This window comes from Dendropsophus ebraccatus, chromosome 10 (assembly GCF_027789765.1).
Source record: "Dendropsophus ebraccatus isolate aDenEbr1 chromosome 10, aDenEbr1.pat, whole genome shotgun sequence".
Lineage (NCBI taxonomy): Eukaryota > Metazoa > Chordata > Amphibia > Anura > Hylidae > Dendropsophus > Dendropsophus ebraccatus.
Window position 1 is genome coordinate 91,700,431 of NC_091463.1, and position 23,978 is coordinate 91,724,408.

General features: G+C 44.4%; 1 protein-coding gene across 1 annotated transcript in view; it reads right to left on the minus strand.

The window, feature by feature from the left end:
- The window catches only part of LOC138766410 (complement factor B-like), a 61,110-nt gene that overhangs the window by 6,734 nt on the left and 30,398 nt on the right, over positions 1-23,978 (minus strand). Inside the window, exons 7-18 of the mRNA XM_069943995.1 lie at positions 20,311-20,444; positions 18,451-18,589; positions 16,512-16,643; positions 15,232-15,327; positions 14,783-14,920; positions 13,450-13,547; positions 12,678-12,795; positions 12,426-12,570; positions 10,490-10,569; positions 8,083-8,186; positions 6,126-6,258; positions 3,189-3,238 (exon numbers count right to left, since the gene is read on the minus strand). Of these exons, the coding sequence (XP_069800096.1) occupies positions 3,189-3,238; positions 6,126-6,258; positions 8,083-8,186; positions 10,490-10,569; positions 12,426-12,570; positions 12,678-12,795; positions 13,450-13,547; positions 14,783-14,920; positions 15,232-15,327; positions 16,512-16,643; positions 18,451-18,589; positions 20,311-20,444 (1,367 nt within the window). The remainder of the gene's footprint in view (positions 1-3,188; positions 3,239-6,125; positions 6,259-8,082; positions 8,187-10,489; positions 10,570-12,425; positions 12,571-12,677; positions 12,796-13,449; positions 13,548-14,782; positions 14,921-15,231; positions 15,328-16,511; positions 16,644-18,450; positions 18,590-20,310; positions 20,445-23,978) is intronic.

A 23,978-nucleotide genomic window follows, 5' to 3' on the forward strand; every position in this document is an offset into this window, starting at 1 on the left:
AGACGAGACAGACAACAAAGAGGCGATAAATCGGGAGAGTCTACCGACTACTCATCAGAGACATCGGGTGAAACCAGCAATAGATATAAACCAAAGAAAAGAGCGATTCGTTTTTTAGAGAAGACAACCTCAGGAGAGGAGACTACAGAGGATTCAGAGGGAATAACTCCATCAGAAGGGACAATAGTTCCAAAGAATACCACAGGAAAAGGAAAAGAAAAACGCATTGTGAAAGAAAAAAAGAAAAAATAAACACTATGTGTTTTTCTAAAGAAAAAAATTTGGTTGTAAACCTTTCAGACCGGACACTTAATGACAATGAAATTAAAGTGTTAAATAAGGGTTTGGGGTTTGTCCCCACAAAGGACATTACTGAATTTGACTTTCAGGTTGACTTTTACAAATTTTGCAGACAACTACGGTTGAAAATCCATTTCTTTGATGTAAAGAGGTCTGAGAAAGGTCACACTTCTCCCTTAGATATAATACCTAATGCCCTATACCAAAAAAGTTCCTTTGATCCTGTTGTACAGAATGATTCTTTAAACATGTTTGAACGCATGGTATTGCAGGATGCCCATGTTTTATGGGATCATGCGACTGCCAAACAAGTCAATCTGACTAAAGATGAAATGGAAGCTTTGAATGGTTTGCAGAATGACACCTCCATAGTCATTAAGAGGGCCGACAAAGGAGGTGCGATTGTTGTGCAGAATCGCACCTCCTACGTCGCTGAAGCCCTACGCCAACTAACAGATGTTAAAACATACCGTAAACTACCGGGAGATCCTACAACGCGGTTTAAAGCTGAAGTAGATTCCTTCATAAATGAAGGAGTGGTAGGTGGTGTCATTCAGCAAAAAACAGCAGATGCTTTATACGTAGAGACCCCCCGTGTCCCCATTCTGTATCTCCTACCTAAGATACACAAGGACTGCAGCAGCCCACCCGGACGGCCTATTGTTTCAGGCTCCGGGTCGCTGCTGCAGTCCCTGTCAGTATACGTTGATTCCTTTTTACAGGATATTGTGAAGAAATTAGACAGATGTCTCGTTGATACGTGCCATTTCCTCAATGTGATGGAACAAATAAACACTAAAGAAGTTACTTATCTCTGCACACTTGATGTGCAGAGTTTATATACTAACATCCCACAAGATGAGGGCATGGCATGTATCAGAGAACAACTGAACAAAGATATCAAGCTGAGTAATAATATGATAAATTTCCTTATGGGATTGCTAGAACTTGTCCTGAGCAAGAATTACTTTAGATTTGATGACGACTTTTTTCTGCAGACCCATGGTGTTTCAATGGGGTCATCGGTAGCCCCAAGTTTAGCCAACATCTTTATGCATGCCTTTGAGGAGACGTTCGTCGTCCCGACCATGCCCACGTCGTCCACGTGGGTGAGATACGTGGATGACGTGTGCCTGCTCTGGACGTCGGACGAATCTTCCTTATTGGCATTCGTGGAGACTTTAAATAAATGTCACGAGTCCATAAAATTTACATTGGAATACAATCCTGTTAAAATCCATTTTTTGGATGTAGAGATCATAAAACAGGATACAGGGTTTGAAACAACGATGTTTTCTAAACCAACCGATCGTAATAATATGTTACATCGAGAAAGCCAACATGCCCCCCATGTCTTTAAAAGTTTACCCAAATCACAGTTCATTAGAGCAAGACGTATAGCTAGTACAGAGAATGAGTATAAGAAAAATGCAGAGAAAATTAAGGAGAAATTTGAAGAAAGAGGTTATAATAAGAATGAGATTGAAAGAACAGAAAAAGAAGTAAGAAAGTTACAGAGAAATGATTTAAGGAAAAAACATACGAGAACAGATAAAAAAGAAAAATTGGTATTTTGTACTACTTATGACCGACATGCTGATATTATCAGAAAATGTGTTTTGAAACATTGGGATCTACTAAAAAGTGATCCGAAGTATAATAATATCTTTAGAGAGAATCCGATTTTCTGCTATAGAAAAAATAAGTCACTGTGTAACAAATTAATTAGAGGTGATATAGCAAAAAAGAAAATCTCTAAACAGACATTTCTAGCCAGCAGACGTAAAGGCACATTTAGCTGCCTATCTTGCCAACACTGTAGTGCCATTATAAAAGGGGAGTACATTAGCCACCCTAGAAAAGGCACCAAATATCCAGTGAAAGGTTTTTTTACCTGTAACGATAAAAATGTGGTGTATCTCCTTAAATGTCCCTGTGGACTAGGGTATGTCGGACAGACGAGCCGCCCGATAAAAATTCGCCTCAACGAACATAAAACAGCTATACGTAAGTTTGACACTAAACAAGAGAGTAGAAAAGATGAAGAGCAGAGACTGTTCGGGGAGACAACAGTTGCGAGACACTTCTCCGAAAATCGACATAACATCTGCGATTTACGATGGCAAATTGTGGAGCAGGTTGAGCTTTGTGCAGACAGAGAGGAGAACCGCAAGCGGTTACTCCGTTGTGAGACATATTGGATTTCCAAATTAGAAACATTGAGCCCTAACGGACTCAATGAAGTATGCAGTTTTAGTGCATTTTTGTAAATATAGAGCACGTATAGTTATTACCTTTAGTCCCACCCAACTTTCATGCGTATTATAATGAATTTGTAGCATTGCGTTATATTACATGTCATATTACTCACCAGCGATATCTACAGGGTTAAATGTTGATTCATTATAATCCCGCCCTCTCCCTTACGTCCTCGCGCATGAGGAAGGAGGAGTCTGTATCCTCCGAAACGTCCGCGAGGAGGACGTACTTGGGCGTCCGAGTCTGAGAGTAACATCAGCTGTGAGCATGTAAACTTTTTGCTGCATTAACTTTAAAGAGAAGAAAATAAAAAAGATTCAAGTCATATCGACTCTGTGAGTATATTGCTCCTTATAATTGGAGCACAGTGGGTTTCGTAACCCGAAGTTGGCGGCTATATGGTGAGCAAATCACTCTTTTCCTTCACTACTATTGTATATATTGGGGGGAAAATACATCCCATCTGAGTGGGTGGCTCCTTCTCCATAGACAGCAGGGGCTTCCTCTGAGCATGTAGAGAAAGTTTTGGTCCATCATGATGTAGCACCATATACAATGCCAAAACTGACCTAACATGAATCAAATGCACAAAAAAAAATTCAATGGACATAAGAAGAAATGCCACCCACCTGGATGAAGCGTTGTTTGTACTGCACAATAAGAGGACCCCCAGAGTCACCTGTAGTAGGAGAAATGAAGTAACAGAAGTTCAGTTAATCGCCCCCAATTAAGCCCCTTCCCTAACAATTCCTAATATATCCCTAATATTCTTATACTTAACCCTATCCGCTCTATATAGATCTCCAGGCATAATCTTATCCTAGGAACCATGAGCCACCCTACCTTGACTTACAGAGTTCTTTAAACTTTCATTTTTTTTCCTTCTTCACCTTCTAAGAGCCAAACTTTTTGTTATTCCATTTACAGAGCCAGATGAGAGCTTGTTTTTTGTTGAAGAGTTTGTTTTTGTAATGACATTTTTCCTTTTACCATAATAAAGGGGTTATTCTCAAATTAATGCAAATGAATACTTAGCATTAGCAAAATTGCTCCTTTCTCTCTCACTATAGTTGAGAGCTCTTTTGACGTCACTCGGTTGCAAAAATGCTCGGGAGCCATAAGTATGTACTTTTAACCCGTACTATGTCTCCCTCTGATGTCTTGTGGATTGACCCTGGAGCCGTGTGTAATCCCAGTGGGAGAGTCTTTTACACGGCACTTCTGTGTCTATGGGTGGTGCTCGCAGTAAGAAAAAAATCCCAGAGATATTGTCAAAATTCAGTCTCGGCACTCACCATAATGCTTTATAATTTTTATTGTAGAAAAAAATCCATCACAAAATACAACAGCAACAGGACGTTTCGGCGTCAGGCCTTTCTCAGCGGTCTAGACAGTAGACAGTTAAGAAAGGCCTGACGCTAAAACGTCCTGTTGCTGTTGTATTTTGTGATGGATTTTTTTCTACAAAAAAAAATTATGAAGCATTATGGTGAGTGCCGAGAATGAGCTTTTACAATAATCCCAGTGGGAGACATAGTGATGCAGAGATGTTTCACTTAGCACTGCTAGGTCCAGTCCTTCCAGCCTCTGCCATGGGGTTTTAATCTAGAATCCTCCCACAATGGTGCTTTAGGCAGTTGCCTACTCTGTCTACCTCTTATCCCTTCATTGCTGCTTTTTACAAAATTGATTCTCAGGAAGGTCTGTAACGCTCATCCCCATCTCTCCTTAAAGGGGTTATCCAGCGCTACAAAAACATGGCCACTTTCCCCCTACTGTTGTCTCCAGTTTGGGTGGGGTTTTGAAACTCAGTTCCATTGAAGTAAATGGAGCTTAACCCCTTAACGACAAAGGGCGTATATTTACGCCCTATTGCCGGTAAGGGTGTTCAGAGCGGGGCCGCGCGGCGACCCCGCTCTGAACCGCCGCGCTCCCGGGTGCCGCGTGTAGCCCGGGACCACGGTTTAAGCGGGCACGGTCCGATCGCCGTGCCCGCTAATACAGTAATCAGATGCAGCTGTCAAAGTTGACAACTGCATCCGATTACCGGATACAGCACTTCCCTGGTGTCTAGTGGCGAAGATCGCTCCCCCGAGACGTTGTCCCGGAGGAGCGATCTCCGTGGCTGATGCCAGCCGGGGTCCGCTCCAAGATGGCGCCGACCCCGGCTCGGCACTCGTTTGTTTTCGGCTGCAGCAGCCGAAAGTAAACGAGTGCCGATCTCATTGATCTTTGCTGTATAACTATACAGCAAAGATCTCAATGAGAGATCAAAGTCCCCCAGGGGGAATAATGCTAACCCCAGGGAGAATAACCCTAACCCCAGGGGGAATAACCCTTACCCCAGGGGGAATAACCCTAACCCAGGGGGAATAACACTAACCCCAGGGGGGGAATAACCCTAACCCCAGGGGGGAATAACCCTAACCCCAGGGGGGGAATAGCCCTAACCCCAGGGGGGAATAACCCTAACCCCAGGGGGGAATAGCCCTAACCCCAGGGGGGCTTCTAGTATATGTGTAAAAAAAATTTTTTAAAAAGTGTTGTTGTCAATAAAAAGCCCCCTCCCCTAATAAAAGTCAGAATAACCCCCCTTTTCCCAGGTTATAAATATAAATAAATAAATAAACAAACATGCTTGCTATCGCCGTGTGCGTAATCACCTGAAATATTAATTAATCACATCTCACACGGTAAACGGCGTAAGCGCAAAAAAATCCCAAAGTGCAAAATTGCGCATTTTTGGTCGCATCAAATCCAGAAAAATTGTAATAAAAAGAGATCAAAAAGTCGTATATGCGCAATCAAGGTACCGATAGAAAGTAAACATCATGGCGCAAAAAATGACACCTGACACAGCCCCATAGACCAAAGAATAAAAGCGCTATAAGCCTGGGAATGGAGCGATTTTAAGGAACGTATATTTGTTAACAATGGTTTGAATTTTTTACAGGCCATCAGATAAAAGAAAAGTTATACATTTTATATATCGTTGTAATCGTAACGACTTGAGGAACATATATAACAAGTCAGTTTTACCCCCGGGGCGAATGGCGTAAAAACACATACCCCCCAAATAAACAAAATGCAGGGGTTTTTTTTCAATTTCACCACACAATTTTTTTGTGGTTTCGCAGTGCACTTTATGCAAAAATTCAGCCTGTCATTGCAAAGTACAATTAGTGGCGGAAAAAATAAGGGCTCATGTGGGTTTTTAGGTGGAAAAAAAAAGTGCTATGGCCTTTTAAGCAGAAGGAGGAAAAAATGAAAATGCAAAAATCGAAATTGGCTCTGTCTTTAAGGGGTTAATTGCAAACCGCACCTGAACTGGAGACAACAGTAGGGGGAAAAGTGGCCATGTTTTTGTAGCAATGGATAACTGGATAAGTCTGCAGATCTGTAGGAACTCTGACACAGCAGTACCAGGGCACTACGCTGGGTGGCTGAGTAATGCACATTGTGGCTGGTAGCTACACACATGAATCACTAATGGGTATTGGCATTGAACATACAGTACAATAAGTTATATACAGTTTCCCTATGACATATGAAGAGGAATGAGTTACCTTTGCAGGTTGGTGGATCCACCTGAGGTTCCGTCCCTCCCGTACATATGAAATTATCAGTTATCAGGTCTTTAATGTCCGGCGTATCCTTAAATTTGTCAATCTTTTTGGTAGCCTCAAGACAGTTAAGCCTCTGTGAAGAAGAAAGGAAGTTGTCAATGCTACAAGACCTCAGGTTCATGCCCCAATGAGTCGCGTGATGACCGCCCCCATGACAGTCTATGGGCATTGTAGCAGTTTGTGAATCATGAAGGGGTGGTCACCACTGCTGTCAATAGGGCATAAAGAACTCTCTCTGTTTAGAACTGAGAGGTGGTGACTGCCCCATACATACAGTACCTGTTTACTCAGCAAAACTTGAAAACAGAATATGGACAGCAATATCAATATGCCCATGGGAAATCTTCAGTACAAGAGATACAAGGAGGCCACTCACCATTAAAACTTGACTTTTATTGTAGCTTCATTAAAAACAGTCCATTCTATTTGGGCGACTAGGACGCCAGCACCATGTGGTGAGGTCTGAAGAAACGTGCTGACGCACACGAAACAGCTGTCACGTACGTTCACCACATGGTGCTGGCGTCCTAGTCGCCCGAATAGAATGGACTGTTTTTAATGAAGCTAGAATAAAAGTCACGTTTTAATGGTTTGTGCCTTCCTTGTATCTCTTGTACTGAATGTTATTATATTGGAACTTCATTTCATGGGAAGGAGCACCCCATACCCTTTTGACTGTGGGCAAAAATACCAGCGGGATATCCTAATGGGACCTTGTTCATATTGCGAGAGTGCCAATCGCTATTTTTCACTGTGGAACCCGTAGGAAATCTGCCTAATAGGTCTGTTTATTTGGGTGCTGTCCCGCCACCTTAACACAGTCACCATAGTTCCCGTTAGTAATGAGGCATCCCGGCTAAGCACTGTTCTTTATTGGCTACATGTAACGCCAAGCCAGGATGTCCACATAAGCACGGAAGTGACGTAAGCAGCCCTGCTTCCTGATTGGTGGAGAGATCGCCTGCAGATCACCTGACTCGGCATACTGCAGGCTGCCGCACCAATCCACTTGGCCTGAAACAGGAGACAAGTCACGTGATTAAGGTGGGAGGCTGTTATGAAGTGGAGGGTGGTGCCCATATTTATGGTTGGGGGGTTGTTTTAAGGTGGAAGTGTGTTCTCTGGTCTGAGAGCTGTGGTTGGGAAAGAGGGAGCATGCTCTGGGGTCTGTCCTCAAGGGTCTTCTAGGGGCACTTGTTCAATTAACCACTTCTTTGTGCCTAACTGGGACATGTATTGATGCCAGATGTTTACCAGCATCTAGTTGGCGGCATAACAAAAGTCGCACCAAACACATCCACCATACAAATGTCAGGAAAGTTTACATTTTCCACTGTCCCTCTCCTGTCCAAACCTGATACTTGGTATAAAATATAATGTCGGCTTCTCTAGTGATGTGGATTACGCACTACAGTAATAGCGATAACAATAACACTAGAGAGGAACGTCGGATACAGATGAAAAAACAGTGGCGGCCTGTATTGTATTGAACTGTATTGAATTGAAACAATCATATAGAGAAATCTATTAGGGGGACTAAAAATGTCATGGAAAAGGTTTTTAAAACTAATCCCCCCCTCCCAATTTTTTATATAAAAAGTCTAAATTGCCCCCCAAAAAATTGCCATTACCGGCTTATCGCATGTGGAAATGTTCTATCTACTCGTGTATAACAATATTTCTCCTGCACAACGAACACTGTAAATGAAAATGAACACCCAATGGCAGGATCGAAAGTTGAATCCAAAAAGTCGCAAAATGGTACCACACAGTGCGAAAATAAAATGAGCTCCCACACAGCTCCAGAGAGGAAAAAAGCTATAAGGGCAGGAATATGCCGATTTTCTGCCATTAAAACATAAGACTCTTCCCTTTCCAATGTGGCAGGCTGCCTTACCCAATTGCCTCGCTTTACAAACACATCCTTCCACTCCAGCGCATTAGTTGTCTCTTCTGCGACAAACTTGGCCCTCTCCATATCTGATGGGAGTAGTGTTTTTTCTAGAAAAAAAATGTTATAGGTGTAAAATCTTTAGCTTTTTTTTTTTGCCTGTATATTACTGTATTTAGGTCATGTCACCTCTGATTGGCTATCATGTTTACTTTCAGATTTTAAACTGCATTCTCTTTTTTTGTAAAATCTGTTGTTAATCCCATGCATTACATGGGGAGCTACAGCCAGTGCCAGCGCTCGCTGAGAGGACCGTGTAATAATCCTTATGTCTAGTTATGTCTAAATAAGCTAAAACGCCATGAGTACACGGTCAGGGAGACTAAACTGTCAACAAATCCATTACAATGATGTGACAGGAGCTGAGTTTTTTATATCTACCCCTTTGAAAAGCTTGTGAAGAAACAGGCCATGCAGCTTCCTCATACAAGAGGTTCTGCTGAATGAGATTGTGACCCCATTGAAAACACAGAAACACTTGTAATTTCCAGGTGGGTCACCATTAGATCACATAACCCAACTGAAGAAAATGATTTTAGGAACTTTGGAACTTGGATTGTTACTATATATTTAAACTATATACAGTACTTTTCAATGTCAGACTTAATTTTTCTACAAAATATGCAGTAAAACTGGAAAAAAAAAATGATTTACGCAGAGAAATTGGAAAAAAAAACTTAAAAAAAAATTTTTTTAGGGGAGTTTTGTCTTTACACTATTTGCCCTGTATTAAAACTGACATTTTATCTGTGTTCCTCTAGTCCAGTGATTTTCAACTAGTGTGCCGTGACACATGGTCGGGTGTGCCGCGGGGAAAGTTCCCCAAACTATGGTGCCCCTGCAGATCGCCCCGCTGCTGTCCGCCTCACCTACTGGCCGCCTGTAGCACCCCGAACGTGCTCCTCCTATCCAATCAGTGGAGACCGGGAGCGTGGTGCGCTGCGGCGGGCCGTGATGCACGCATCCAATCAACGTGTGCACTACGTCCCACGCAGCACACCACGCTGCCGGTCTCCGCTGATTGGAGGAGCACGTCCAGGCCCTACAGGCGGCCAGTAGGTGAAGTGGACAGCAGCAGCAACCATCTCGGAGGAGGAAGGGGGGGAGAAAAACCTGGGGATGGGGGAGAGAAACAGGAGAAAACAATGGGGGAGAGAAACAGCGGAGAGAAGTAGGGGGGAGAGAAGTTTGGTGGAGAGAAGTAGGGGGGAGAGAAGTATGGTGGAGAGAAGCATGGGGGAGAGAAGCACAGGGGAGAGAAGCAGGGGGGAGAAGTATGGTGGAGAGAAGCACAGGAGAGAAGCAGGGGGGAGAAGTATGGTGGAGAGAAGCACAGGAGAGAAGCATAGGGGAAAGAAGCAGGGGGGAGAAGTATGGTGGAGAGAAGCACAGGAGAGAAGCAGGGGGGAGAAGTATGGTGGAGAGAAGCACAGGAGAGAAGTAGGGGAGAGAAGTATGGTGGAGAGAAGCACAGGGGGAGAAGAAAACAGGCCCAGGTTTCACACTGAGTGAGTATAAATACATTTAGAATCTATATTATTAACTATATGTATAATATGTACTGTTTTAATGTCATTTTGTGCCATTTTGGTTGGTGGTGTGCCCCGGGATTTTTTAAGTATAAAAAGTGTGCCGCAGCTCAAAAAAGGTTGAAAATCACTGCTCTAGTCAGTTTGATTACAATAGACAACTTATATAACTTTAATTTTATTTTACTGCTTTAAAAAGATTAAAGCCTTTAAAAAAAACTAAGTAGGTTTAAAATTGCTTTATTACTTTCCTTATGCTGCTTTTATTTTTTGGTCAATGGTGCTATTTGAGGTGTTAATTTTTCCACCATGATCTATACTTTTTATCCGTATCTTGCATGCGTATATGCGACTTTTTGACCACTTTATATTCTTTTTCTGCATGTGAAGTGACAAAAAAATAAAATGTTTGCACTTACGGTTTACAGTGAGAGATCGGGAATATGATCATTTAATATTGCGGGAGATTCCCCATGCAGCAATAGCAAATATGTTTTTTTTTATTTATTTATAAAATAGGAAAAGGTGCATTAAAACCTTTATTATGGGATTTTTTATTAATGACAAAATTAGGAGACTCCTATGAGCAATACGATGATTGCTCATAGGGATCAATGCAGTACATATTTACTGCATTAATCTATGTAATCTATGATGGATAACTAAGGACTTTACCTTGTTTAACCTATTGTTTAGTGTAAGGGCAGTTGGGAAAGAGTTTAAAAACCCCAGCATGTCAGTTGGGTTCCAGGTACTTAGACCTCCAGGGATCAGATTTTAATAGTTAAATGTAGAACGTTAAATTCCCTTCCTCTGACACTCACCATGGTCGCTGCAGGTCACAGATTTCCCTCTTTGCTTTAAAGCCCAGGAGGCTCCAGATGTACAGGGAAGACAGATAGGTCTGCAGAAGGAGGAAGCTAGGTTATTTCTGCTATCAGAATAATTACATATACATACATCCACAGTGCCCTAAACACGGCCATCTATACATCCATCCATCCAGAGTGCCCCAAACACGGCCATCAATACATCCATCCACAGTGCCCCAAACACAACCATCTATACATCCATCCACAGTGCCCCAAACACGGCCATCTATACATCCATCCACAGTGCCCCAAACACGGCCATCTATACATTCATCCAACCACAGTGCCCCAAACACGGCCATCTATACATCCATCCATCCAGAGTGCCCCAAACACGGCCATCTATACATCCATCCATCCCCAGTGCAACAAACACGGCCATGTATACTTCCATCCAGAGTGCCCCAAACACGGCCATCTATACATCCATCCACAGTGCCCCAAACAGGGCCATCTATACATCCATCCACAGTGCCCCAAATACGGCCATCTATACATCCAACCATAGTGCCCCAAACAAGGCCATCTATACATCTATCCATCCACAGTGCCCCAAACACGGCCATCTATACATCCAACCATAGTGCCCCAAACACGGCCATCTATACATCCATCCACAGTGCCCCAAACACGGCCATCTATACATCCATCCACAGTGCCCCAAACACAGCCATCTATACATCCATCCACAGTGCCCCAAACATGGCCATTTATACATCTATCCATCCACAGTGCCCCAAACATGGCCATCTATACATCTATCCATCCACAGTGCCCCAAACACGGCCATCTATACATCCATCCACAGAGCCCCAAACATGGCCATTTATACATCCAACCACAGTGCCCCAAACATGGCCATTTATACATCCAACCACAGTGCCACAAACAAGGCCATCTATACATCCATCCACAGTGCCCCAAACATGGCCATTTATACATCCAACCACAGTGCCCCAAACACGGCCATCTATACATCCATCCACAGTGCCCCAAACACAGCCATCTATACATCCATCCACAGTGCCCCAAACATGGCCATTTATACATCTATCCATCCACAGTGCCCCAAACATGGCCATCTATACATCCATCCAGAGTGCCCCAAACATGGCCATTTATACATCCAACCACAGTGCCCCAAACATGGCCATTTATACATCCAACCACAGTGCCACAAACAAGGCCATCTATACATCTATCCATCCACAGTGCCCCAAACATGGCCATCTATACATCCATCCAGAGTGCCCCAAACACGGCCATCTATACATCCATCCACAGTGCCCCAAACACAGCCATCTATACATCCATCCAACCACAGTGCCCCAAACAAGACCATCTATACATCCATCCATCCACAGTGCCCCAAACACGGCCATCTATACATCCATCTAAACAGTGCACCAAACACGGCCATCTATACATCCATCCACAGTGCCCCAAACACGGCCATCTATACATCCATCCACAGTGCCCCCAACACGGCCATCCATCCATCCACAGTGCCCCAAACACGGCCATCTATACATCCATCCATCCACAGTGCCCCAAACACGGCCATCTACACATCCATCCACAGTGCCCCAAACATGGCCATCTATACATCCATCCACAGTGCCCCAAACACGGCCATCTATACATCCATCCATTCATCCACAGTGCCCCAAACACGGCCATCTATACATCCAGCTACTGTGCCCCATGTAACAATACAAGCCACAATGCCTCCATAATAGTGCCATCCCATGTAACAGACATAATTACAATGTCCCTATAACAATGCCAGTCCCTGTATTGGTCACGGTGCCCCATGATTTGCTGATTATGTCCAATACCTTGAAATCTTTTTTTTCACTATAGCCAAGAAGATTTTCACTTATTTTACCTAATGGTTCGGGAAAACTGAATCTTTTTATCCAGTTCAATGAGAGCCAAATCATAATCAAAGGATTTTTCCACCTTCTTGTCCTGTTTGCCAGCTGGGTTGTACTTGGGATGACGGTAGAGCTGCTTCGCTTTGAATGACTTACCTACAAGAGATGTAAGGGAAATATATGTAGCTGTGTGCACCTCACATTCATAGGGCCGTCTCCCACTAGAGAAGACGCTGGAGGTTGTAGCTGATAGGAGAACTTACCTCCCACTCTGATATTGATTGTATGGAGCTCTTCATCTAGATGGAAGCAATGAGCAGCGGTCAGGACAAAGTCTCTGCTCACAATAGATCCTTTACATTTCTCTTCACTACTTCCCCGCTACAATAAAAAAGGAAAAAAAGGAAATAAATAAAGGTGTCATTGTCCTATGTCACTATCCTTACCTACCAAACCTTCTCCTATGTCACTATCCTTACCCTCCCTGTTGTCTGCTTTATTCTTCACCTCATCACCATCAAGGGCTTCTCCCCCAATAGCTCAGGCAGCAGTTATAGAGGAACCCCGGGGGAACCACAAGTACCATCATCACCAAACACCTAGGTGCAGTCCCCTCTATATAGGTCTGTATTACACATTTTGCTTAGTTTTTTTCATCTGCAGCCTTCTTGTTTACACACACAGGGCTGGTTGCTGGGTCCTGTTTTCAGTGAATTCTGTCAGCTCAGTGTTCAGCCCTTATCTCTCCTCTCCTGAACAACCCTCTAAACTGATATATGAGTAGATAAAGATATTTGGCAATGGGGGATGCTATAGTAGAGGAGACAACGCTCTGTGAAATGGTGATTCTTGAGAGGACAGCTAGGCACAGGGACTGAACGTGACAGAATATGACCCTATTAGACAACATCTGGAGTCAGTGTACAGCAGTGTAGAGGTGTAATATATAAGATATAGGTGACATAATCTTGTCCATCTCCTTCTCTACAAGCTCATTTACATGTTAAAAGAGTTGTAAAAGTAATGGCCACTTACAGTGATGGAAATTTTGGCAATCCAAGGTAACTGTTCTTGCACTCCGAGTTGACCTGGATCTCTGGAAATACCGCACATCTGGAGAATTTCTGAATCATCTAAAGGTAAAATGTGAGAGGAAGCAAACTTGTTAATGTACAGAAACAAGGTCCAAGGGCATAAAATGTGTGGGTGTGCAGTGTCCCATTGGGATCCCGGTGGAGCCTGTGGTTGGGTGCAGTCTGTTAATGGCCTTGTTTTGTATAGGTTTGTGTTAACCCTGTTGTTTTATGATATGATGCTCTTTGTTCCTGTACCAGCTCCTGCGAAGACCACGGTATCTGGGAGCAGAGAGAATAGGAGAAAAAAAGAACTAAAAGCCTTTGAGAAATGTAAATGGTTAAGTATGTTGACCCAAACTAAGACACCAAGTGCGCTTCCGGCCATAACCAGTCCAGTGTGTCACAACCCTAAGTCCTGCAGTCCTTTCTAAGAAACTAAAGCACTGTCGGAAGCTTGGGTCTTATTCGGGTCAAAAGACTAGGGTCTTATTCCACGGGCCAATGGGGGCCCGATCAATAATGTAAACGAGTGCCGATCTGCTAGATCGGCGCTCGTTTACTGGGCCTATTACACGGCCCGATAACTGTTTACCAATGTCCTTGCAGCCCTTGTTTAAACACCATACTTTACCTAAACATGTTGCACGTCTTCTCCTGCGCTACTTCTGCCTCCCGATCCCACGTACAGCAGCAACTTCGGTGCGGCCTGTCTGAGCTGACAGACCGCTCACCCAATCACTGGCCGCGGCGGTCCTGGCCAGTGATTGGCTGAGCGGTCTGTCAGCTAAGACAGTAGCTGCTGCACTTAGGACCGGGAGGAAGAAGGAGCGCAGGAGAAGACCTGCAACATGTGTAGGTAATGTATGGTGCTTGTGAAATCGTCAGTTGCCCGCCACGCATCGCTATTCCACACAGCGATGGGCGGTCGGTGGCCGATAATTTTAGGTTTGAACATCGGCCTATTGTTGTCTCTATTCCACGGAGCGATAACCGGCCGAATTGGGCCGATTCGGCCAATTATCGCTCCGTGGAATAGGACCCTAAGGGACTGGTAAAATCATTAAGAGCTAGCGTGAACTGAACCTTCTCCAGGTAACCCAGGAACACCAATCCCTTAGGTTACGTTGCTCCAGCGACATATCCATCGCTTTACTTTCCTGTTCCCATTTCCACATCAGTATCCAGTGGTGCAGACTTCAGGCCCATTCCACCCTGTGGACTGTTCTTTTTGCAGCGTCACACTTTGCAATGTCATTGCATTACAACAATAGGGAAGAAAGAAGTGTTCTCACCTAACATTTTATCAAAGGCCTCCTTCATATCATCAATATTTTTCATCTTGAAGACATGCTTCTCAGGATCTTTCTTGGATGCAATATCATTGATTTCATTATCGCTTATATCATTACCCAGGCCAAACACATAGATATCTGGATATAGGAGAAAAGTTTTTTATATGAGATAAAAGATTATAAAATGTTGAGTAACGTTCAGACGAACTGGCAATACATAAAACCATGCTAGCCGTTGAGGGACTGACTATCTAATTTATATGGTGGCCTCCTGACTGTTCCCTGATAGTAGATGTTGGTGGAAATCAAGATCAGACATTTTGTATTCCAACTGCACAATCCTTTTGTTCTTGGGAAGATAAGTTGCCACCAATGGACCAATTTTTTTGTAGTAATACAGCTTACAACTATCGAAACAAGACACAAAGTATGTACGATATATTCCTTACCCAGAAAATCTTCCCGTCCATTGCCCTTCCTGATGTCCAGAAGTTCTCTGATTCTTTTTACCTCCACAGTCGGGTCTCCACCCATATTATGCCTTCCTAAGGGAGGTGAAAGACAATTGTTGACAAAGGCATGCAATATAGGCTATCATGGTGAGCTTAAAGCACTGGATGCAAATTTGAAGACCATTCTGCTTGACCTCTAGGGCAGGGGTCCTCAACTGGCAGACCGCAGAGGCCAGCTGTCCGCACCCCTGCTGCAGCTCAGTATACCTGTATACTGAGCTGCGCTCTGCACAGCTCATAGTTAATGGGGGAGTGCACAGGGGGACTATATGGAAGGGAAATCACATAGGAGGGCTAAATACTACTGGGGAGCACAAAGCAGGGGTCTATATACTACTGGGGTAGAGCACAGGAGGTCTATATACTACTGAGGGAGTGCACAGGGGTCTATATACTACTGGGGGAGTGCACAGGGGGCTATATACTACTGGGGGAGCGCACAGAGGGGCTATATACTACTGGCGGAGCGCACGGGGGGCTATATACTACTGGGGAGCACACAGCAGGGGTCTGTATACTACTGGGGAGAGCACAGGGGGGCTATATACTGAGCGCACAGGGGGGCTATATACTAATGGGGGAGTGCACAGAGGGGCTATATACTACTGGGGGAGTGCACAGGGGGGCTATATACTACTGGAAGAGTGCACAGGGGGGCCATATACTACTGGGGAAGAGCACAGGGGGGCCATATACTACTGGGGAAGCACACAGGGGGGCCATATACTACTGGGGGAGCACACAGGGGGGCTAAATACTACTGGGGGAGTGCATAGGGGGCAATATACTACTGGGGGAACGCATAGGGGGCTATATACTAATAGGGGAGTGCACAGGGGGACTATATACTACTGGGGAAGCGCACAGGTGGGCTATATACTACTGGGGGCAGTCACCCCCTTTGTACCTAATTTCAAAGGGCTGGTGAGAGAGAAAAAAATGCCAGTTTTCCCACTAATAAGCATCAATTCTGTATGTAAATAGTTCAACAACATTGAAGTTAACAAAACAACACGTTTACTACTGATGTTCAGGTCGGACCTTCACCTGACAATAGACCCCGGTAAGTGGACCTTCACTAAAAGTGGTTGAGTGCCCCTCCTCTAGGGCCTACCATACCACCAGAGCCTGAACCCATCATAGGATCTCTTAAACTTTGGTGAAAAACAATGGAACACTGACTATTAATTCTAGATATCTGAAGGCCTGATACTTGCCATCAGTCATCAGCAGGATAACATTTCTTGTTAACAGAAACTTTGTAGAGTTTCTCACATGTTCCAGAGACATCATGTTATGAACTTCACTTAGAGCAGCCCGGGTATTGGTTCCCTGTTTATCTTCATGTTCTGTGAAAAAAAAGTAATTATATATATGTATATATCACCCTTGATTGTACATATGATCAAGGACTAACATACAGAATGCAACATAAAATCAAGAAAACAATATGAATAAATTAAATGACAGACTGGTATATATGGCGAGACGACCAGTATTTCTATAATGAGGTTGCAAGCCAAATATTCCAGGAAACAAAAAACCAAGAAGACCTATAAGGGGGGGGGGGTATTGTTATTGTGATTGGTTTCCTTTAATTACTATTTGCGACACTATTATAGGATTACCTACTGCATGGGTGAAATAATGAGGTATCTACTATGTGGGGCACTATTAGGGGTAACTTTTGCATGGGGGCATTATTATGGGGTAACTGCTGTATAGGGTACTGTTAAGAGAACTAATATTATATGGGCTGTATAAGGGAGCATTATTACCATTTGGGGCACTATCGAAGGGCAGCTTGTATAGAGGTGGGTAAATGGTGTTATAAAAGTGCAGAGCCTAAGATGTGTGTCTGACAGATTATGCGGCAATGAGTTGTGACCAGAAGAAGTCATCATGACAGCCTGGGCCAAGTGGGGAAGATGATGGAAGAGGAAGACTCCAATCAGAGAAGACGTCACTTGTGAGTCACCGGATGTACAGTAACTGTGCTGCAATAAGCGCACTGTATGGAGGTATATTATGCATATAGTGGATTGTATACAGTATGATGGTATTAGATATTAATATTTGGTCGTGGCATGGCAGTATTATTTGCCCCCATTTTCTACGGCCATTGGCTATGGCTGCAGTTCGTCGAACAGCTGCTGTAGAAAATTGTTGTGCACACAATGTATAGTGCGGTGACTGGCTGTACTTTACATTGTGTTCAATGCTTAATTGGATTACGGGTATACCCAAAGGTGGCCCCAATCCAAATGGTAAAAAGATAACGTTCCTGTGGCTGATATGGCAGTGTCAGCCGCAGGAACATGTAATATAGCAGCCGTAGTTTTTTGGGCAGACTGCGGAATCTGCCTAAATAGAATGGAGCCTATGGCATAAAAACATGGCCACTTTTCCCCCTCTCTTGTCTACAGAATGGATGGGATTTGGAACTCAGTTCTATTGAAGTAAATGGAGCTTAATTGCAAATCACACCTGAACTGGAGACAAGGGAGGGGGAAAAGTGGCCATGTTTTTGTAGCGCTGGATAACCACTTTATGCAGGGGTGAGAAAGGGCAAACGCACGGAATCTGCTGGAGCTTATCCGCATGATTTCCGTAGTGTGCAAGGGCCCTTAGACTGGAAAGAATACACCACTTCCTGCAGGACATATAGCAGCCGGTAAGTACTGGAAGACTGGAGATTTTTTTTTTTATTGAAGTAGTTTACAAATCTATCTAACTTTTCGGTACCAGTTGATTTAAGAAAAAAAATAAAAATAAACAGAAGTGATTTACAAGTCTCTATAAATTTCTGACACCAGTTGATTTGAAACCATTTTTCCCAGAGTACCCCTTTAAGATCTGGTCAGAGATGTATGGAGGGGGCAGATTGTGTATGACCTCGTATGTCATGGTTAAGAGCCTAAAGTGTCACTGTTGTTTCATTTTTTTCTGCAGAGATCAATAGTACAGGCGATTTTAAGAAACTATATAATTGGGTTTATTGGGCAAATATGCCATTATCAACATTTAAAAAGACTTTCCCCAGGTCCCCCCCCCCTCCCTCCTCTCTCATTTAAAAAAAAAATATAGAGGTCGTTGGTGTTCTTTGGTTAGTTGTGTTTCCTTATATCATTAGTGAAGTTAATTTAACTACATTACCTGTATATTTATACTTTTTAATCCTCTCAATGACTTTGTCGGCTTTCGCACTGTCGTCGTCTGAAAGTTGCACAACGGGTTTTGCAAATGACGCGTACGAGATGACAGCGTAGCGAGGGGAAAAATCAAAGCTGGCCATCTGTAAGGACAATGATATACAGGTTATATCCATCATAACATGAAGCCAACGCAAAGGAGAACAGTGAGGATCCCCATGATGTCCAATCAGCTGCCATTATAAAAAGCAGTCTGTATACTGTGCAGCTTACTGGTACAGCGGGTCAGTCCTGGTGAAAATAGCTACATTAATTAAACTATCAAGCAGGTTTAATATAAGGCATATGCGTATGGAACGCGTTCCAAATACGATGGAAACCGCACCCCTTTTTCTCCCCCAATAGCTGTGCACTGTTGCCAGGATTATCGGGGGAGAAATGGGGGGGACATGGTTTCTACCACATTCTGAAAGCATATGTGGAGACTCAACCTAAGGCAGTGTTAACACATTGCATTATTTCTGTGATTTTGGTAAAATTGTTGCAAACATTGGGGGGAGATTTATCAAACATGGTTTAAAGTGAAACTGGCTCAGTTGCCCCTAGCAACCAATCAGATTCCACCTTTCATTTTCCAAAGAGTCTGTGAGGAATAAAAGGTGGAATCTGATTGGTTGCTAGGGGCAACTGAGCCAGTTTCACTTTACACCATATTAAATCTCCCCCAATGTGCCTATTTTTTATGATGTGCATAACTGCGTTAACATTTTTCTACGCATATCTGCCATGATTTGGGTTGCAATCACAGCAAGGCCATGTTCCCACTTTGTAAGAGACAGGCCACGGTAACGGAAAGGCCGGTGTCAGAAAAAACTGCAGTAACGGCCAGATGATTTTCACTACCGCTGAATTCGGATGCGGGTGCATCAGTGTGCGCCCACATCCGAATTCCCCGCTGCTCACAATGAAGCGTGTGGCCAGAGCAACCGCAGAAAACTGACACGTCAGTTTCTTGCGGCGCAGCTAGGGATCCTGGCCAGAGTGTATACTATGGGGGACATTTATGAATGGTCCGCCCAAGGCATACGCCAGGAAGAAGGTGCAGATTCGCCCCCTTCTCCCTGGTGTACGCCTGCTGTACGCTCCGCTCGCCCAATGGGCAGGCTGGGGGGGGGGGGTGACAAGGCGGGGAGGAGGCGTGGCCGGATTCACTAAGAGATAAGCCGCTAGTGATTTGCTCATCTCTAGTGACCACAATGTGGGAACACAGTCTAAAAGAATCTAAATACACTCTAAATACTAATTAAACACTGCTAAAGAGCAACAAGTATAAAAAAGGCAGGTTAAGGGCAACATTTTCGAAGTAGTTACTGCATATAACCAACCACAACACAACTGCAATGCATCCTAATCATGCGGTTTCACTCTAAGGCCATGTTCACATGGTGTAAGAGACCGGACGGTCTCTGAAAAGATCATCCCTGCAGTACCGCAGTACCGAAGAACTCCCCACAGCAAGCAGCCGCTCGCTCTATTGTGTGAACTGACAGGGTTTTCTGCAGCCGCAATTCAGTGAACATGTCAGTTTTCTACGTCGCAGCATGGGATCCCGGCCGGAGTGTATACCAAGTGTATACACTCCAGCCGGGATTCCCTCAGGCTGCAGCACTACGTAAGTGCCGTGAAAATCATGGCCATTGTAACAACGGACGTGATTTCTGCGGCACTTACGTAGTGTAAACATAGCCTAAGGCTGCATCTCTACATGGTGATATATGCTTGCAGCTGAAATCATGCCTCCAGGCAACATAAGGCCGTCCTAAGAGGGTAGAGGCCGTGACTTGTTTGTATATGTTCTCCTTACCTTGTCTATGAACACTTCACTGATATCTTTAGCTGTTTTAAAGTTTTTTGCTCCTACACTTTTAGAAGCATCAATGACGATGAAGATGTTCATGAGACCATCCTTTTCAACTCGTATTGTCCGATCAGCGTCCTCTGTGAAAGAAAATGTAAGTATCAGTAGCTGTACATCTGGCCTAACATGACAGGCGGTAGACAACCCTAAGGCCTGTAATTTAGAATAGATCCTCATCTGGTAAAACATATCCCCTACCCACGAGTCAAGAGGTGGGGTCCCCCAAAATGTCTAGAATGGAGCCCTAACTCACACCGCTGAATAATGGAGTTGGTATACTCACACCTCAAACATGACCCTCTATGTATAGAATGTAACTTTTATTATTTTTCAAATAAAATTAAAAAATGTTTGTTGTGACACCAGTATGTTGAACGTACAAGTGGTGGTTGTCACACGTGTGGTGTGCTACTAGGTGTTTGCCTTTGTAGTGACGCCAGTGCTTGTCCAGCACACAGGTATGATGTTGGTACCTGCTTTGTGTTGTGGCTGGCTGTACTCCCCAAAATGGTCAAAGACCTACCGGGTTGTGATGGGTCCCTTGGGCTCTTGTCACAGTAGTCCTGAGGGGCAACTGAACCACCCGGACTATCGGCACCACCACCCACGGAAAGGGGAGAAATAACCCAAGGAGTGCGGCTGGTGTGTATAGGTGCTGGTGCAGAGGAAAGGATGACAGAGTCCCAGTGATATAAAAATATAACAACTGCTGTACCAGCCAGATGATCTTCCAGGCTGCAGAGTTCTGCATCAGAACTCTCCACTGCACGCTATGGAGCAAGCGGACGGATCCGTTCGCTCCACAGTGTGCACTGACATGGTTTTCTGCGGCCACTATTCACTGAATAGTAGTCACAGAAAACTGACATGTCAGTTGTTTACGGCTCCGCTAGAGATCCCAGCTGGAGCGTATACCATGTGTATACGCTCCTGCCGGGATCCCATAGACAGAAAGGTAACGTATATTTTCATAATAATGACGGCCATGGTTTTATGAAAATATACGTCGTGTGAACATAGCCTTAGGCAGTAAGTGCTGTGGCCAATAAATCCAAGTATTGCCGGAGTTAGGCAGCAAGTGCTGTGGCCAACATGCAGAGGACCCAGAGGAGACACCTCCCTCCGAGGACAGCCCCTTTGGGGAGCCTGGCTCACATGAGCAACTACATGCCTGCGCAACCGACTGCCTGAATTCTCACCAGTGCTGATTACTGGGTGGCCACCCTGCTGGATAACCGCTACAACTACAACATTGCGTCCATAATTCCAACAGTGGAGCATGATCAAAAGATGCTGGAATACAAGTGCAAGCAGGTAGACACGCTACTGGAAGAGTTCTCAACTCTCAGAGAAGGCTCAGTGGAAGAACAAGGCAGAGGAGCAGGAAGTCATCATTGCAGCTGGGGCACTGGCACCACCTGGCATGGCCGCAATGTGGAAGATCTTCATCAGTACTCCACCACCACCATCTGATACAGCTCATATTTCTACCTGTCGGCTTTATGTAGAGGGCCGCAGTGATGATATGCTCATATATTTAGGTTACAACTGCAGCCAATCACTGGCCTCAGAGCGGTATATGGCAGAGGACCACTGAGGCCCACAATTGCAGAGATAACATGGGTCACTACTGCTTAAAGGGGTTGTCCAGGATAATAGCAACATCCTGTGACATTCTGCTCCCTCCGGAAATGGCCGATCAGCATAGAGCAGCCATTCCCAGAGGGAGCACCATGTCACTGGATGTTTTCAGAACACTGAAAGAGGCAGAAAGCGGGTGTCCCCAGATCCGGCAGCGACGTTGGAGCGGCGCAGGTAAGTATACAATACTGACATGTCCCCTGCAGCCTCGACAGGATGCCCAATTATCATATTATCCTGGACAATCCCTTTAATTGCCTTACTATAAGTGTGAGAAATCTCCATCACAATGGGATAGATATATCAAGATGTCTCATAGTAAGGTTTTTCTGTTGCCCATAGCAACCAATTACAGTTCAGCTTTCATTTTACCAGAGCAATATAAGAAACGAAAGCTGATTGGTTGCTATGGCCAACTCCGCCAATGCTCTGCTATATCTCCCCCATATAAGAGATAAAAGCTGCATTGTTTTATTCATAAATTTTCCAGAATATGTTAAAAGCATGAAGTGATAAATCATTCTGCTCAGTTCATCTGTCACTACCCTCAGGGCAACAGAAACCTACCGAATTAGTCTCTTTACAAGCAATGTGTCACCAAAATTTTCTTTTACTGATTAGATCTGGATACTAAAACTTTGTTTTTTTTATTCTAATCTGTTTCTATTTTCAGACTGATTTTTTTTATTTCATTTTTTGTACATTGTTATGGGGGGGGGGGGGGCGGCCATATTGCCTAGGTTGTTTTTAACAGCATTTAGTGATATGCTTTACAGCAAGACTCATGGGCGCAGACGACAATAGACAGAGTCTGTCCCCTTGAGATAAATGTGAGACCATTCTGAGCGCACTCTGAGAGCGGTCATTCCACAGGGAGCTGCTATTGTCTCCTCTACTGGTGTCACCTGACGCTGCAATGCTGTACAGATCACTTTACAGCAGCCTCCTCTTATCACCCCAGACACAACAGGAAGTATCAGCTTAGTTTTAGCCCCAGGATTATTTTTTTATATACTGTAGATAGAAAAATGGAAAATAAGAAAAAAATTCTTTAAAAATATTTATAACAAAAAAAAACATTATTTGAACAATAAGCAAACGTTAATTTTTGCACTTTTATTTTTTTCCTCTACGTGTTTAAAAGGCCATAGCACTTAAATTTTTTCTACAGATCCATATAAGGTCTTACCAATTGTACTTAAAATTGACCAAATATAGTCATTACTTGACTATGTCAATCCATTAAAGTCTATGGGCCTGTTGGGACTATGCCCTGGTATAAACCGGCAACCTTTTTTGACAGTTTGCCGACATAGGAACACGTCCCTGTTTACAAATGTGACCGCGACTGCAGATCCGACGCGCCTGGTGCTGCTCCTGTACTTGAGGCCCCGGTCTCAGAGGAGAATTAGGCCGCAGGCAGGATTGGTGGTCGGGACCCCCGAATTTTATGTCCTGTGCAGGAGCGCTCACCTCACTGTGCTCGGTGTCATTGTGTATCAGCGTCGGCGGGTAAGAGACAGCAGCCGTGCCCGGGCCTGGCTCTCCTCCTGGGGCCTGTATTGCAAAGAGACCCGGTACTCTGTGTGTGTCCAGACATATCCGGCACCAGGCCTCCCGGTAACCAATCATAAGGGGCCCGGAAGAGCGGCATCCCTCTCTGCTTCCCCTGTGCTGCTTCACCACCGCGGCACATCTCTGGGCAGGGACGCTGCTGCTGGTTAACCTTCCCGGCCCCTCTATCTCTCATCCTTAGGGCTGGTGCCGGAGTGCGTACTTCTGCTTTGATGTTACCGGGGATGCAGCAAGGTGAGCGCTCCTGCACAGGACTTAAAATTCGGGGGTCCCGACCACCAATCCTGCCTGCGGCCTAATTCTCCTTTGAGACCGGGGCCTCAAGTACAGGAGCAGCACCAGGCGCGTCGGCTCTGCGGGCGCGGTAACATGAGAGCAGAGGTATGCACCCAGGCACC